Source organism: Aspergillus ibericus (genome assembly GCF_003184845.1).
Source record: "Aspergillus ibericus CBS 121593 unplaced genomic scaffold BO80scaffold_34, whole genome shotgun sequence".
NCBI lineage: Eukaryota > Fungi > Ascomycota > Eurotiomycetes > Eurotiales > Aspergillaceae > Aspergillus > Aspergillus ibericus.
Window position 1 is genome coordinate 164,253 of NW_020292132.1, and position 15,461 is coordinate 179,713.

The window sequence follows — 15,461 nt, forward strand, 5'->3', positions numbered from 1 at the left end:
ATTGCAGGAGCGGGTTTGGCTGGCGGTCTCCGGGCGGTGAGCGGAAATTTTGCGCCGTTTGCCTGCCCGCCCGAATCGGGAAGGCGATCCACCGAGGATCTGACTCAGGCTCGCCGTCGATGTTTGCTCCGCTGCCACTTTACTCCGATAGTGGCCAATTCATCTTATAAAGGTGAGTCGGTGGTTGTGGGCGCTGCATCCGATTCTTTGATTTGAAGCTAATCTGTCTTCAATCTCACGCAGACTCCCATCATGGCAGACTCCGGGCTTGTCGATCACTCCCCCCACCATCCCACCAAGGCCGAGAAGCTGAGCACCGCATCAAATGTCATCCTGATTGATAACTATGACTCGTTCACTTGGAACGTCTACCAATATCTGGTCCTCGAGGGCGCTACCGTTAATGTGTTCCGCAACGACCAGATCACTCTGGAGGAACTGATCGCCAAAAAGCCCACCCAGCTAGTTATCAGCCCGGGTCCTGGTCACCCCGAGACCGACGCTGGTATCAGCAGCACCGCAATCCAACACTTCAGCGGCAAAATCCCCATCTTCGGCGTGTGCATGGGGCAGCAGTGTATCATCACTTGCTTCGGCGGAAAGGTGGACGTTACCGGTGAGATCCTGCATGGCAAGACTTCGCCCCTGAAGCATGACGGCAAGGGTGCCTACGAGGGATTGCCCAGCTCGCTCGCTGTCACTCGCTACCATTCACTGGCTGGTACTCATGCGACCATTCCCGATTGTCTGGAAGTGTCGTCCTCCGTCCAGTTGGCGGACGACAGCAACAAGGATGTCATCATGGGCGTGAGACATAAGAAGTTGGCCGTAGAGGGTGTTCAGTTCCACCCCGAGAGTATTCTCACTGAGCATGGACGTACCATGTTCCGGAACTTCCTCAAACTTACCGCAGGTACCTGGGAAGGCAATGGCAAGCACTTTGAAGAGCAAAGCAGCACCTCCAAGGTCGCCGTGCCCGTCACTGCCCCTAAAACGGACAAAAAGTTGTCCATCCTGGAAAGGATCTACGATCATCGGAAGGCCGCTGTCGCTGTGCAGAAGACCATTCCGTCGCAGCGCCCAGCAGACCTTCAGGCTGCTTACGACTTGAACCTGGCTCCCCCGCAGGTCTCATTTCCCGCTCGTTTGAGGCAGTCGCCTTACCCACTGTCCCTCATGGCTGAAATTAAGCGCGCCTCTCCTTCCAAGGGTATGATCGCGGAACATGCTTGTGCGCCTGCGCAAGCTAGACAATACGCCAAGGCCGGTGCCAGTGTCATCTCTGTCCTTACGGAGCCTGAGTGGTTCAAGGGCAGCATCGATGACTTGCGCGCCGTTCGCCAAAGCCTAGAGGGCTTGACGAACAGACCTGCCCTTCTGCGGAAGGAGTTCGTTTTCGATGAATACCAGATCCTGGAAGCTCGTTTGGCCGGTGCTGACACTGTTCTGCTCATTGTGAAGATGCTCAGCGTTGAGCTTCTCACTAGATTATACCACTACTCTCGTAGCCTTGGAATGGAGCCTTTGGTTGAAGTGAACACACCCGAGGAAATGAAGATTGCGGTCGACCTTGGGGCTGAGGTGATTGGTGTCAACAACAGAGACCTTACCAGTTTCGAGGTTGATCTCGGTACCACTAGCCGGCTCATGGATCAAGTGCCCAAGAGCACCATCGTGTGCGCCCTCAGTGGAATATCTGGGCCTAAGGATGTGGAGGCTTACAAGAACGAGGGTGTGAAGGCGATTCTAGTGGGAGAGGCCCTTATGCGGGCAGCAAACACGTCTGCTTTTGTTGCTGAGCTCCTCGGGGGTACCACACAGGGCATTCCCAAGGAGTCTCGAAGCTCACCCTTGGTTAAGATTTGCGGCACCCGATCCGAAGAGGCGGCTCGAGCCGCGATTGAAGCTGGCGCAGACCTCATCGGCATGATCTTGGTCCAAGGACGAACGCGATGCGTCCCGGATGACGTTGCACTACGTATCTCTCAGGTAGTCAAATCTACCCAGAAGCCTGCCAGTCAGTCTGCTGCGACATCTCAAGGGACGCCAACTGCGGCATCTGTTGAGTATTTTGATCATTCTGCCGGAGTCCTTCGCCACCCTAGCCGGGCGCTACTCGTTGGCGTCTTCCAGAATCAGCCTCTGGAGTATATCCTGGATCAGCAACAGAAATTGGGACTCGACGTTGTGCAACTTCACGGATCTGAGCCGCTGGAGTGGGCCAAGTTGATCCCAGTGCCCGTCATTCGCAAATTTGGCCTTGACGAGCCCGCAATCGCCCGCAGGGCTTATCACACTTTGCCGTTGTTGGATTCCGGTGTTGGGGGAACTGGTGAGTTGTTGGATCGATCGCGCGTGCAGACCGTTCTCGAAAAGGACAGTGGTTTGCGTGTTATTCTGGCTGGTGGATTGGATCCTACGAATGTCGTGGACATCGTTCAAAGACTTGGTGAATCTAGTCGCAAGGTCGTTGGTGTGGATGTCAGTTCTGGCGTAGAGACCGATGGTGCTCAGGATCTCAACAAGATCCGGGCCTTTGTACAGGCTGTCAAAGGTCTCCAGCTTTAAGTCATTTCTATCATCCGTCCAGCATGTGATGCATAAACTTTGTTAGCTCTTTCTTCCTGTGATCTGCTTCTCAGAGATCAATCCTCTTGATACCTTTCGGGTCATTTATGGCCTTGATGCCTAAATGACACGAACACTTCAATCTTGCATATTCCTTTCGTCTTACAATAGCCTCAATATCTTTTGACGTGAAATCGCTTTTGGTCTACCCTCGTAGGACCTTCCTTAGCCACCCACTAAAGCATACTAGTATCACCTTACTCTTTACCCAGACCACTCTACCTCACCTTCCTCCAGCCTCCCTCGTGCTAAATCCTCCATTCATCTCAACCCCACCTTACTCCCTCTAATCCAACCTCTCCTACCCCAATCACCAAAATGGGCCAAACATTCAAGAAAATTCACGCCAGCTCCACCGGCAAATTCGACGGCAATTCGGACAAGATCCCCCAGTGGATTCGAGCCAACGGGGGACAATACTCCAAGGATGTTAGCGAGAAGATCACGCACCTAATCACCACCAAAGAAGCATTTAAGAATGATGTGGAGGCGAGTACGTGGATTTACTTCCCTCTTACCTTCGCTCCAATCTGTTTAGAAGGCTAAATTAAGGTATACCTGGCTAACATAAAGTAGTCCGTAAAGCAAAGCGATTTAAGAATATTAAGATCGTTTCATTTGATTGGCTGGAGGATTCGCTTCTGTCTAAGAATCGACGACCGAAGCGTGAGAAGAAGTATCTTTGGCACAATATACTTAAGAATGAGAGGAAGAGGAATAATAAAAAGGGGAATGATAGGGAAGAGCAGAAAATGAATGGCGAGAATGGCAAGAAGCGTGCGGGTGAGCTTATTCTTGTCATCTACACGGAGAGAGAAGAAGGTCGGAGCTTCATCGTCTGGGGTTCTGCTAACGAAACGATGCTTTAGATAAACCGGAGAACGAAGATCCGTTCAGAAAGAAGAGAAAGGGGGTGAAAGCCGGGACAGCAGTGTGTATGTTGTTGTCTTTTTCTTGCTCTCGGATGCTGGCGATGCTGACACATGTATGGTTTAGCAAGGTACCACCTCTATACGGATAAAGAAGCGAGAGTCACATACAGTGCTACGCTTGCGCGATTTATGCTGATGAGGAATTCAAGGGAGAGATACGTGGTCAAGGTGAGGAGGCTCTTGCTCTATATATCTTCTGTGTCGGTATAGCTATTGTCATTCCGATTGTCGGGATATAGTATTCGCCAGGAGAAGAGGAACTAGGTAGAGGTCTCGTTTTCTCCATAAGTAGTGTGCTAATTGGAAAATATGTATAGGTCTACGAATCCAACAAGGAACCGCACGTCTACGCCACACACCTCGAGTACAGTCGTATCGGGAAGCAGCAAAGCGAACTCTTGACTCCGCTGAAAGCAGATCGGGATACTGCAGTAAAGGCGTTCAAGACGCTTTTCTGGGACAAGACGGGTATTGACTGGGAGGAGAGGCTGGATGGGGTCTTTCCTTCATCCAAAACGGATGTTGATGGCAATTTACTGCCTCCTCACGAGGGCTGGTTCAACTACGAGAATCCAGGAGGCTTGATATCGAGTTTTCTTCGGGAGGAGGTGGTCGAGGCACCCGGTGATAGCTCAATGATTGGGAAACAAGGCCATCCACTGGATTCGCAGGGGGAGAGATATGAGTCGAATCAAGATGAGGAGGGCGAAACATCGGTGACTTGAAAAACATATGATTTGACCGGCTCGGACATAGAAATTTCGAGCCCCCTACTCAAGAAAAGACCCCGTTCGGCTAGCCCTAATTACGGCCGGGGCTGGCTATGTTGCCTGTTATATATTGTAATTAGGGATCCTTTGCAAGGACTAGTCCATTGTAAACCAATTCGAATGACTACAAGATGCTCTCGCAGATAGAACGTGGAATATAAGAATTTCTTTCAGATGGGTATACAATAGCGATCAGACATGCCAAATGTAAATGCCGCCCTTTGAGCTCCTTCCTAAACACCTCATGCGCCAAATCAGACTTTTCTTTTGCCTTCGTGAATAATTGTACACTGCCAGCTGAAAGCCACAGATGTCCTCGAGACAAACGCTGGCTCACAAATAATCCTTCTTCTTGCTCGTCCTGGTGTACTGGGTAAGAGCCCATTCGACATCGCCACTGGAGCCCTTCTCCAACGTTCCGCCGCGGATTTCGAACAGCCTCATTGTCATACGAGGACCAACTTCCGCCAGCTCAACATCCCGGTACCCGGTCTTGACAAAGACGTGGTGGCGCACCTCGATGCTGTCCTCCTTGTTCACAAAACTGACGACACGGTTGCCGACCTTGCCGGTCTCGCGCGGGGGAAATAGATGCTTCAAAATTTGGACCACGCGAAGACCCAGCTTAGTCGTGAATCCCTCGAAGATGAGGTGAGGGTAGCTCTCCGACACAGTTCCGCGGGCAGCGTCGGGGATATCCGCACGGAGAACAACATTGTGCAGGGAGAAGCTAGCAGTCGGGCCGTGGGGAAGGTGGGAGATTGTCATCGCAGTAGGCGTACCACGGTGCTCGTGCAGAAGGATCATATCCGTCAGTGCCGCAGCGTTGGCGCTGGAGATCAGGTCCGGAAGAACGAGGTTACCACGGTTCAGGCGGATGGAGGTTGGAAGGAGCAGACGGATCTCCTTAGCGAAGGTGCCCAGACGGACAGACGGAGAGCGAGAGGTGGTCACGATAGGACGGGGGTCGGCAATGCCCGATGTGAGGGCATATTCGTCGTCGAGATCAACCACGTCGTCTTTCTTTTGTTTGTCTGCCGGGGTAATGGATTCATCGTATTTGAAGTCCTCGCGCAAAGCTTTATCGTCTGCGACCGACGGATCGAGGGGCTTTCCGGAAGCCAGCGACGCCTTCAGCTGGGCGCGCTTTTCGGCGATGGAAGCATCGCGGAGAGTGAGAGCTCTCCGGTAGAGGTAGTCTCGACGCTCACGGGCTTGACGGCGCTGAATCGGCAGTTAGCACGGATGTCTCTTGCGCAGGAAGAAATTCCGCCCCGAAATTCGAGCAGCAACATACCAACATCGTGAAAATGGGGGGTTGGAAGGAAAAGCAGACGGGTTGAAAGACAAGAAAGGCGGGCAACTTTTTTTCTTCGGCAACTGCCGGTCTGGTCCGCCTTGGCCACCGGAACTTGGACTGTGTGGGATTTGGCGGCAACGACGCCGATGGCTGGCCTGAGCCGATCGCAAAATCATCCACCACCTGGTCTCGTGGATTGACACACGCCCCATTCACTTGCGTCAAGCTCTTCTGTGGTGGCAGGGCTCTGTGGCGTGAAGGTACGGCTGTCGCTCCCCGTGGCTTGCAAATTCACCTTCCTTCGTGAATCTGACTGAACTTAGTCTCATCTCATATACAGTTTGCCCCTCTGCTGTGGCACACTGGTGACCCCGACAAAGAGAACACAACATCCCCTGCTCCTCGACTTGGACAGTGACTGCTGTCGTGTCCTCCACACTCTTTTATCTTCTGGAACTACCTCGCGTGACCCTTCGGATTTGTGCATGACCGCTTAATCTTCGGTGACCTGGGCGTCTTTCGCTTCCGCTATTTTCGCGCTTTCTGACTTTACGTTGGGATAGCGATTGTCGAGAATTTGCCATCGGATATTATTCCCTAGATTACTATGGCGGCACTAGGTGATGACAGGATCGCGGCGGAGATGGACGACGCGGCCTCCCACTTCCGGCCGCGGAGGCATGATGATGACGATGAAGCTTCCGGAGACGACGATGTAGAGAGTACCACCAGTGCTCAGGCGGCTGACAGCAAGCACCATCAAGGACATCTAGAGGAAGAGAAGGAACTTCCGCCACATGCGTGCGCGTGAGTATATCGCCACCTCTTCCTATGCTACATCTCCACTGACGTTGAGGGTCTCGACAGGTATTGCGGCATTCATAATCCGAGCAGCGTTGTCAAATGCCTGGCCTGTAGCAAGTGGTTCTGCAGTGCCCGTGGTAACACTTCCTCATCCCATATTGTCAACCATCTCGTTCGAGCTCGTCACAAGGAAGTCCAGTTGCATCCTGGCTCATCGCTGGGGGATACGATCTTGGAATGCTACAATTGCGGAACTAAGAACGTCTTCCTTCTCGGGTTCATTCCGGCCAAATCGGACACCGTTGTCGTCCTCTTATGTCGTCAACCATGCGCTGCTATGCCATCTTCCAAGGATATGAACTGGGATACTTCGCGGTGGCAACCATTGATTGAAGACCGCTCGTTCTTGCCATGGCTGGTGGCTGCTCCGTCCGACCAGGAGCAGCTCCGGGCTCGCCACCTCAGCCCGCAGTTGATCGCTAAGCTGGAGGAGATGTGGAAAGAGAACTCACAAGCAACGTTTTCGGATCTGGAAAAGGCCACAGCTGTGGACGATGAGCCTGCCCCCGTGCTTCTTCGCTACGACGACGCTTTCCAGTATCAGAACATCTTTGGACCGCTGGTTAAGATCGAAGCCGACTACGACCGCAAGTTAAAGGAGTCCCAGTCACAGGACGGACTCATTGTGCGCTGGGACCTCGGTCTCAACAACAAGCATCTGGCTAGCTTTATCTTGCCCAAGCTTGAGCTTGGTGACGTGAAGTTGGCTGTGGGAGATGAAATGCGCCTCAAGTATACCGGTGAATTACGCCCCAAATGGGAAGGAGTTGGATATGTCATCAAGATTCCCAACAACCAGTCTGATGAGGTGACGATCGAGTTGCGGGCAAAGGGTGATCATAAATCTGTCCCTACCGAGTGCACGCACAATTTCACGGCCGACTATGTATGGAAGTCGACATCCTTCGACCGTATGCAGCTTGCCATGAAGACCTTTGCGGTTGACGAGATGAGCGTTTCCGGTTACATCTTCCATCGCCTCCTCGGACACGAAGTCGCGGCCGCGCCGATGAAGACCCAGATGCCGAAGAAGTTCAGTGTTCCGGGACTCCCTGAACTCAACGGCAGTCAAATCAATGCGGTCAAAAGTGTGCTGCAGAGACCTCTTAGTCTGATTCAGGGTCCTCCGGGAACCGGAAAGACTGTCACTTCTGCTACAATCATCTATCATCTCGCCAAGATCAACGGAGGCCAAGTGTTGGTGTGCGCCCCGTCCAACGTCGCAGTCGACCAGCTTTGCGAGCGTATTCACCGGACCGGTCTGAAAACAGTACGTGTGACAGCCAAGTCCAGAGAGGATGTCGAGTCGCCCGTTGGTTTCCTGTCCTTGCACGAGCAAGTTCGCATCAACGATACCAACATCGAACTCATCAAGCTCAATCAGCTCAAGGCTGAGCTTGGAGAACTATCTAGCCAGGATGAGAAGCGACTGAAGCAGCTCACTCGCTCGGCGGAGCGCGAAATCTTGAACAACGCCGATGTCATCTGCTGTACTTGTGTCGGTGCCGGAGATCCTCGTCTGGCCAAACTCAAATTCCGCACTGTCCTGATTGATGAGTCGACCCAGTCCGCTGAGCCAGAATGTATGATTCCCTTGGTCCTTGGATGCAAGCAGGTCGTCCTTGTCGGTGACCACCAGCAGCTGGGACCTGTCATCATGAACAAGAAGGCGGCCAAGGCGGGTCTTAACCAGTCGCTCTTTGAACGTCTTGTCATCCTGGGCTGCTCCCCCATCCGCCTGAACGTTCAATATCGTATGCACCCGTGCCTTTCTGAGTTCCCGTCGAATATGTTTTACGAAGGTTCTCTGCAAAACGGCATCTCTTCCTTTGAGCGCCTTCGCCGTGATGTGGACTTCCCCTGGCCCATTGCTGATAATCCGATGATGTTCTGGTCGAACCTGGGCAATGAGGAGATTTCGGCATCTGGAACCTCCTACCTCAACCGCACTGAAGCAACAAACGTGGAGAAAATTGTCACTCGTTTCTTCAAAGCCGGCGTGCAGCCCCAGGACATCGGTATCATCACGCCTTATGAGGGCCAGCGCAGCTATATCGTTAGCTCCATGCAAGCAAATGGCACGTTCAAGAAAGAGCACTACAAGGAAATTGAGGTTGCTTCGGTCGATGCTTTCCAGGGTCGTGAGAAGGATTTCATTATTCTTTCCTGCGTGCGTTCCAATGACCACCAGGGCATTGGTTTCTTGAGCGATCCGCGCCGTCTCAACGTTGCACTTACTCGTGCCAAGTATGGTCTGGCTATTCTCGGAAACCCGAAGGTCTTGTCGAAGCACCCTCTGTGGAACTGCCTTCTGCAGCACTTCAAGGAACGGCACTGTCTGGTTGAGGGGCCCTTGTCCAACCTTCAGGAATCTCTGATCCAGTTTAGCCGTCCCAAGCAGGCTTATAGAGGACCTCAGCGGTTCCAGATGGCGTACAACCATGCTTCTAATGTCACCAGCGGATTGATGAATGGAAGGAACGGTCACCGCAATGAATTCCATGACACCGGGTCCGTGGTCGGTTACATCCCCGACGATGTCTCTTCCGTGCACTCGTCTGCCCTGGGTGGGGTTGGCATTCCCTCTGGATACCCACCCATGTTCCAGAACTTCGCAGACTCGTGGCCCGCTCTCCCCGGAGCCCGTCGCGCCAATGGTAACCGAGTGAAGGGGGCGCCTAGCATTGCCGGCGAATCCGTAGCAGCCACCGAGTCTGATGTTACCGGCAGCATCATTGATGGCAAGAGCGTCGATCAAGGTGGTGTCAGCCTTGCTGGCTTGAGCATCAACGATATGGGCAAGCAGCCCAGTCTCAGCCAGTCGGATCGGCTGAAGCGCTACGTGGAGTCTGGTGGACGGGAGCCTTACAAGCCCGGGGTGCCCGACAACGGCAGCATTTTTGGCGGAAGCTCTGCTAGCATTCGTGTCACTCGTGGTGTGCCCGGGCACATTCACGACGATGACGATACCCGCAGCGTTTCCACTGCTTTCGCCAGCCAGGTCGGGGGCAACTATGACTGAGTGGGGAACAGTGATGCCCTTCGCGGTTTAGAGCGGGCCCAGCAGCTTGCAGCCTTTCCCGAAGCTCGGGGGACAACGGTCCGTCGAACCATCAGGTCATTCCAACATGACTCGACTCCTGGGATTCTACTCGACGTCATCCATGTCACCGTTAGACGTGAGACATCTGTAAGATTCAGGGAAGCATTGGCGAGCGCCAACCTTCAGCCATCTGGTGGGAAATGAGGCATTCCTCGGATTCTCTTCGTTGCTTTTATCGATATGGAAAGAGGCTGGTCTACAGGGGCTGCACACGGTTTCCTGCCGTTCCGACAAGTGATCCTCTCCAGTCAGATCCCAGGGCATGGTGCGCTCTGCGAGATGACCTGCCACTGGCGGCGACCGTTTAGTGCATATGCCCCGTTATCAGTATGGTTAGTCGCTGTCGACTATTGCCGTCGGAGAGAGTCAGTGGAATGTTTAGGCAATCTTTCAGGCTCGTGGCTGTACTCATGTACGGCTTCTTCGAGGCAGCTGACGAGTCCCAGCATTTCCGCCGACAGCCGGAAGCGGATGGCTCATCACCGATGATGCTACGCATTCTTATTCGTTGCCACTACTGCTTTACACGAAACTATTTTAAAATCCTATGACTGCCTATTTTCGTTCTTTGCTTTCCTCATCCTTCTCCGCGCTGTGGCATTGCTCGGGCGATGCGGTGGTTCTTCGAATCCCTGCCGCTTGGGAAGCCGGAGGATGTTCTCCTGAACACTGCCCACTGTGCCTGTATCTGTCATCCGATCTACGCGTATGTCTCGGACCTGACGGGCAATGCCGCTGGTCAAGTTGAATGAGCTGTTTAGTTCCGCATCCCAATCAAACCCATTGCCGTTCGTTATCACACCGCCTCGTAGTTCCAGCAGGATCCGGCAGAGCTGAGGATCGTCTGCAGGATGAATAGGCACCCACGTATCTCGCATCCTTGGCAGCGGTTTGGCATTTCTAGATTGATGGCGGATCTGGCCGACGGTCCACCTTCGCTGCAGTATCCGTAGATAGCGGCCATCTTAGCCGACTCCGCCACAGTCTTGTCTTGCAAGACTCGGAGTTAAGCTGAGGAGCGGCAGGGCGCACGATCAATACGCCCAGCTGCACCTCAGCACTGCTGATTCCTGAAAGGAGCCCGGACCTGGGGCCGCACGCGCATCCGGTCCTCACGGAGACCCCGGATGCCCTGGAGGGGGGACACCTGCCAGTTGACCTGGATTTCTGAAGGATGCATTAACTAGTGGTCCATGCAGATCATCGGAGCTACCAGGGTGGTCTTGCATATGCCGTGGCGGCGCTGCGCCACTGGGGAGAAGATCCGTCCCATGGCAGGGTCCCAACCCGGGCTGATGATGCTATTTTTGAAAATGAAGATGCCTGATGGAATCTGATATGGAAAATTCTCGACCATCTTGGGGCCGTGGGATGGGATGAAGTGACGTAATGGGTCGGAAAGGCGATGGTGACCATGCTTCCGAGGCAACAACGATGCAGGGCGGCTTTGCTGGCAACGAGGCAGGGAAATGACAGCCGGCGATTCGCCCCATTCAAGGATTGGGCGTGACTTGTCGCCGATGCAAGGGAGGGCGGCAGATAGATACCTCGACGTTGACACGGGGAAGGTCTATCTACTATGTTCATAGTCATAGTACGTACGACGGTACGGATCAACCGATCGAGCTAAGTATATCTTGCCTGTCAGACGTGGAAGATCCCGTCAGGGTGGTTCGGGATTGGCGCCCCTGTAGCACGGGTTCTTTAGCGTGGATCATAAAGCGTCTCAGCATCTCGCATCTCGGGCTCGTGTTGGTAGTCTTTGCCTTGGCTCAGCGCTTAAACCGGTTCTTTGCCTGACCACGACGGGCACGGGATTGGGCAAGAAACGCAGGGCTGGGTACCTAAGGTACCTACGACTGACCTCCCCAGCAGCCACCTATCATTTTCACCTGCACCAGCCAGCTGGGATGAATCGAACCCCGAGGCAGAAGAAAAAGATCATGGACACCCGACCGGTATTCTTTGCCATGGCCAGCTTGCGGGCTGTGGAAGGCATCGCGGCGGCGCCACAGTAAATAGTCCGTAACCGGCAATGTGGCTGGGGGACCACGTGCCGGGAGCCCTGATTGGCAGGCAGCAATGAGGCACCCAACTCGGCTGCTCTCGCGGTGGCGGATGGCCTTACCAATACCAGTAGTTGGAATAGGCGATAGAGGAGGCACAGCAGCCCCGATCTTGTAAGTAAAAAGTATCTGGTTGCCTGCCTAGCATGAGTCACTAGTGGTCGCAGCCTAAAACCCCCCAAACTTTGGTCATCGGCGCAGTCGTGATTCGGTGCTTAACTAGGGCTCCCAACAATACATACAAATACGGCCAGTATCCGATCACACCACGTGTGCAGGCATGATGCTGAGTTTCCCTCTACTTACACACACACACACACACACACACATACCTCTCTTCCCGCTAAGCGCCGTGTCAAGATTCTTAATACCGTATAACTAGACGGGCGTCGCGCCGCCTTCCGGTTGTCATTCCATCATTTCCCAACCGCTGACCTTCCGTTTTTGAGTGGCGGATTTGCCAAGACATCAGCTTCCCAACTGGTCACAGTCACGTGGCGCGTCGCTAGATGCCTTGTTTTCCGTCCTGAAAAAATTGGCACCCCGTCCTTCCGAACTGAGCAAACCACCATCCATCGCCCAGTGCCACCCGACGCGATTGACCTCGCCTACCTGCTAATATCAACTTCTTCTCCCACCCCCCTCTGCATCTCTGGAACTTGTTCCTTTGCATCTTCCTCCCTACTTTCTGCTCCTCGTCTCGCCGCCTCGCTTTCTCTCGCCACTTGGCCACCCCCCCCTTCTCAATTGAACGGCGGGGTTGTAGCTGCGCTATGGGTGACGGCTCTGATTACCCTAGTCCACGAAGCGAAGGTCCCGGCGGACCTACCTCTGTTCTAGTCACTGCCCAAGAATCGCTTTCTCCTGCCCCCAAGATGAACGATCAGCTGTCTCCGAACTTCATGGAAGGGACGCGCCCGCGACTGTCGGTGAGAAGAGCGCGGGATCCGCCCAAGAACGCTGCCGGTCAAATCTACTGCGACCACCCCGAGTGCCAGCACTCGCCCCCAACCTTTCGCCGTCCGTGCGAGTGGAAGTAAGTTTGCCTTTGTGTGTGAGACAGTTGTTCCCCCCGATCGAGGAAGCTAACGGATCGCCACCGCAGCAAGCACATGGACAAACACGACCGCCCTTACAAGTGCATGGAACCCGGGTGCGACAAGATTCAAGGCTTTACATACTCTGGCGGTCTGCTGAGGCATCAGCGCGAGGTGCATAAGAAGAACATCAACGCCAAGAAGCCCTTAATGTGTCCGTACGCCGACTGTAATCGCAGCACGGGCAACGGGTTCACGCGTCAAGAAAACTTGAAGGAGCACCTTCGCCGCCGCCACATGCATACCGAGAACGGACATGCATCCGAGCTGCCCATTGCGTCGCCGGAGCTGGATGGCACCACGTCGTTTGTGACGGCGTCGGTGGCCCTGAAAAGGAAGCGCGATTCCACCGGGGAAGATCCGACCCTCGAGCTTCCCGAAGAGGAAGAGAATGGTGTGGATCTTCGCAATGAGCTGAAGCGGCTGCGTCGCGAGGTTCAGGAAAAGGACCGCCGGTTGGAAGAGCTGGAGCGCATCGTGGCCGGACTGCAGCAAGCCATTCCCCAGACCGCAACGTCACAGGGCTAGCCGGGTTTTCGAGGGGTCTTCGTTCCTCGCTCGTTTCTATTTTTCCTTTCCTATTTTTTTTTATCATTTCTTCATCTTCCCTCTCCTCTTTTCATCCCTCTCCCAGGCTCAGAATCTCTACATTTTTTTTATGGATTGTTGTATGAAATTTGCATTCGATGGGCGTTTCAATTCTGCCAATTATGGGCCTTGGTTTTGTTTTCGCGCTTCTGTCTACAACATCAACGGGAGGTTCATATGGGTCGGTCTCCATCTCGGAACGCATGGATAAGATCAGGCAGCTCTGAAGATTATGGCGTTTGCTCGAGGTCGTTGATACAGACCAGGTGGTGTTTTCTTTCCTCTTCTTCTTCTTTATCTTCCTGACGGTTCCTACCCTTTGTCTCTATTTTCTCTTCTTCCCTGAAATATACCCAGGCGTTTGACCCTGTTTCTTTTGTTGCTGATCCTGTTGTGTCTCTACCTTATCCTCCGATGCCAACGTAGTGGTCGTCGATCCTGGGATGCGTAGTCCCCCTCCACGTCAGCGAGGTGAAATCATAAGATGTATCTTCTCTCCTTCCTTCTCTTCCTGAGCCTGGATGCCAAGGCTCCTTTCGTATTGTGGTTACAATCGTGACCGGCCGGCCCCATTCGTCTATCTTAGTCTGGCCATTCCCTACCTATCTATCTCTGCCTTGTCCCCAAGGCCACTAGTCCTACCTATCCTACTTCGTAGTGAATCCTCCATCCACTCTAGGTCTTACTCAGTATTACAAGGCTATCACCCCAACAATGACCCCCTCTCCTCCGTACCTTCCCTCCCACGACCCATCAAATGAGTAATAAACAACCATGAAAGGCTATCTATCACCCCCTTACATCACATACCAACCAACCACCCACATCCTCCGATCCAGCCCACGCCCACCTGACTGAACTATCTGACTCTCCATGACTCACACCTCGGTTCATTTCCATGTGGTTTAGTCCTCCTGCGTGGGGATGTAGTAAGCAACGCGGCCTAGTCGGGTCTAGTCTAGTCTAGTCTGGATCCTTATCTTGACGGTGGTGACTCAGGTTGACTCGAGGCTAAGTAACTACTCCGTGACTGGATGGGTAAGTGAGTAGTGTAGGTAGTGAGTATTTGGTGGTTTACGTGTTGGGTCGGGGTCGGGGTTGGTGTCGGGGTCCGAGATGGGTTAGAGGGATACGGAGTACACAAGCTAGTAATCTATCTAGTTGGATAGGTGGTGGTGGGTTAGGTGTTGGTAGCCTGATGGTGGTGGTGCTTGGTGCCTGGGATGATGAGTGGGTGGGTATGATGAAGTATCTAGTTGGTTGTTGTGGCTGGTATGGAAGTGGTGGACTAGTAGTATCTGGATAAATGCCATGGATGAAGGTTGTACGTCCCGCCGTTAGTCACATTCATTGTAAGTGGCGTAGATAGATAGAGAATGATTCATGATGGCGGCTACATCGACATCGAGGGGAGGCTGTGATGGGAGCGGGTTAGCTGGCGCTGAGTGGCGACTCCGCGAAACATTCTGTGGATGGGGAGCTGAGTCCTAGAGTATGTGCGTATGAAGCGTGGGAGGGGGAAATGTTGCGCTGGATGTGATTCAGCTGCGTTAGGCTGGCGGTTACGGGGATCATGAGATGCGGGCTGCTGCGCCAGATGGATTCTTGAGGCGTTGTGTAAGTGTGGTGGGTGATGCTGGAGTGCGGCGCTTAAGGTGGGGGGTTCAAAGCAGCTGGATGAGGATGAGGTTCGTATGTAGTGCACTGGTAAGAACGTGATAGTGGGTAGATGTCGAGTGATCGTGGTGGGGGATGATGCTATTCGAGATGTAAATGCTTGGTATTGCTTGGGCTGGCGATGCTGCAGGTGATGCAAGTAGTGTTTTGCTGGTTGATAGGTTTATGATATATCGCTTATTTCATCAAATAGTCAGTGTGGCCGAGTGGTTAAGGCGATAGACTAGAAATCTATTGGGTTCGCCCGCACAGGTTCGAGTCCTGTCGCTGACGTTTTTTTGGCTCTCTTCATTTGAATACCAGGCATGGGATGATGTTCTCTATTTTTGTTTTTCTTTCTTTCCTTGCTAATTATTCTGTTATTCCCGGTGGATGAGTTGCTGATCGCTCTTGATGAAGTATCACCTGCTGGATAGCTAGACATGTAGTGTTCAGG

General features: G+C 53.3%; 4 protein-coding genes and 1 non-coding gene across 5 annotated transcripts; 4 read left to right on the top strand and 1 right to left on the bottom strand.

Annotated features, from left to right (window-relative positions):
- The first annotated feature begins 119 nt into the window (after nt 1–119).
- BO80DRAFT_427223 (bifunctional anthranilate synthase/indole-3-glycerol-phosphate synthase) lies at nt 120–2,762 on the top strand. The gene is made up of 2 exons (XM_025719952.1): nt 120–172; nt 244–2,762. The coding sequence occupies exon 2, from the start codon at nt 253–255 to the stop codon at nt 2,566–2,568; it is 2,316 nt and encodes a 771-aa protein (XP_025572952.1). The 5' UTR covers nt 120–172; nt 244–252; the 3' UTR covers nt 2,569–2,762.
- Nucleotides 2,763–2,946: 184 nt separating this feature from the next.
- On the top strand, nt 2,947–4,285 carry BO80DRAFT_479521 (BRCT domain protein; the record flags this gene model as incomplete). Its single annotated transcript, XM_025723300.1, has 5 exons — nt 2,947–3,121; nt 3,205–3,411; nt 3,498–3,563; nt 3,625–3,728; nt 3,878–4,285. The coding sequence occupies 5 exons, from the start codon at nt 2,947–2,949 to the stop codon at nt 4,283–4,285; spliced, it is 960 nt and encodes a 319-aa protein (XP_025572953.1).
- Nucleotides 4,286–4,663: 378 nt separating this feature from the next.
- On the bottom strand, nt 4,664–5,633 carry BO80DRAFT_436790 (snoRNA-binding rRNA-processing protein IMP4; the record flags this gene model as incomplete). The annotated part of the gene is made up of 2 exons (XM_025720976.1): nt 4,664–5,554; nt 5,628–5,633. 2 exons carry the CDS (start codon nt 5,631–5,633, stop codon nt 4,664–4,666), a joined length of 897 nt encoding a protein of 298 aa, XP_025572954.1.
- A 6,703-nt stretch (nt 5,634–12,336) lies between these two features.
- On the top strand, nt 12,337–13,334 carry BO80DRAFT_154286 (putative C2H2 transcription factor). The gene is made up of 2 exons (XM_025713818.1): nt 12,337–12,699; nt 12,769–13,334. Exons 1-2 carry the CDS (start codon nt 12,437–12,439, stop codon nt 13,286–13,288), a joined length of 783 nt encoding a protein of 260 aa, XP_025572955.1. The 5' UTR covers nt 12,337–12,436; the 3' UTR covers nt 13,289–13,334.
- Nucleotides 13,335–15,217: 1,883 nt separating this feature from the next.
- Nucleotides 15,218–15,298, top strand: BO80DRAFT_t224. The gene has a single exon. It is a non-coding gene; the product is annotated as a tRNA-Ser (tRNA).
- The last annotated feature ends 163 nt before the right edge of the window (nt 15,299–15,461 follow it).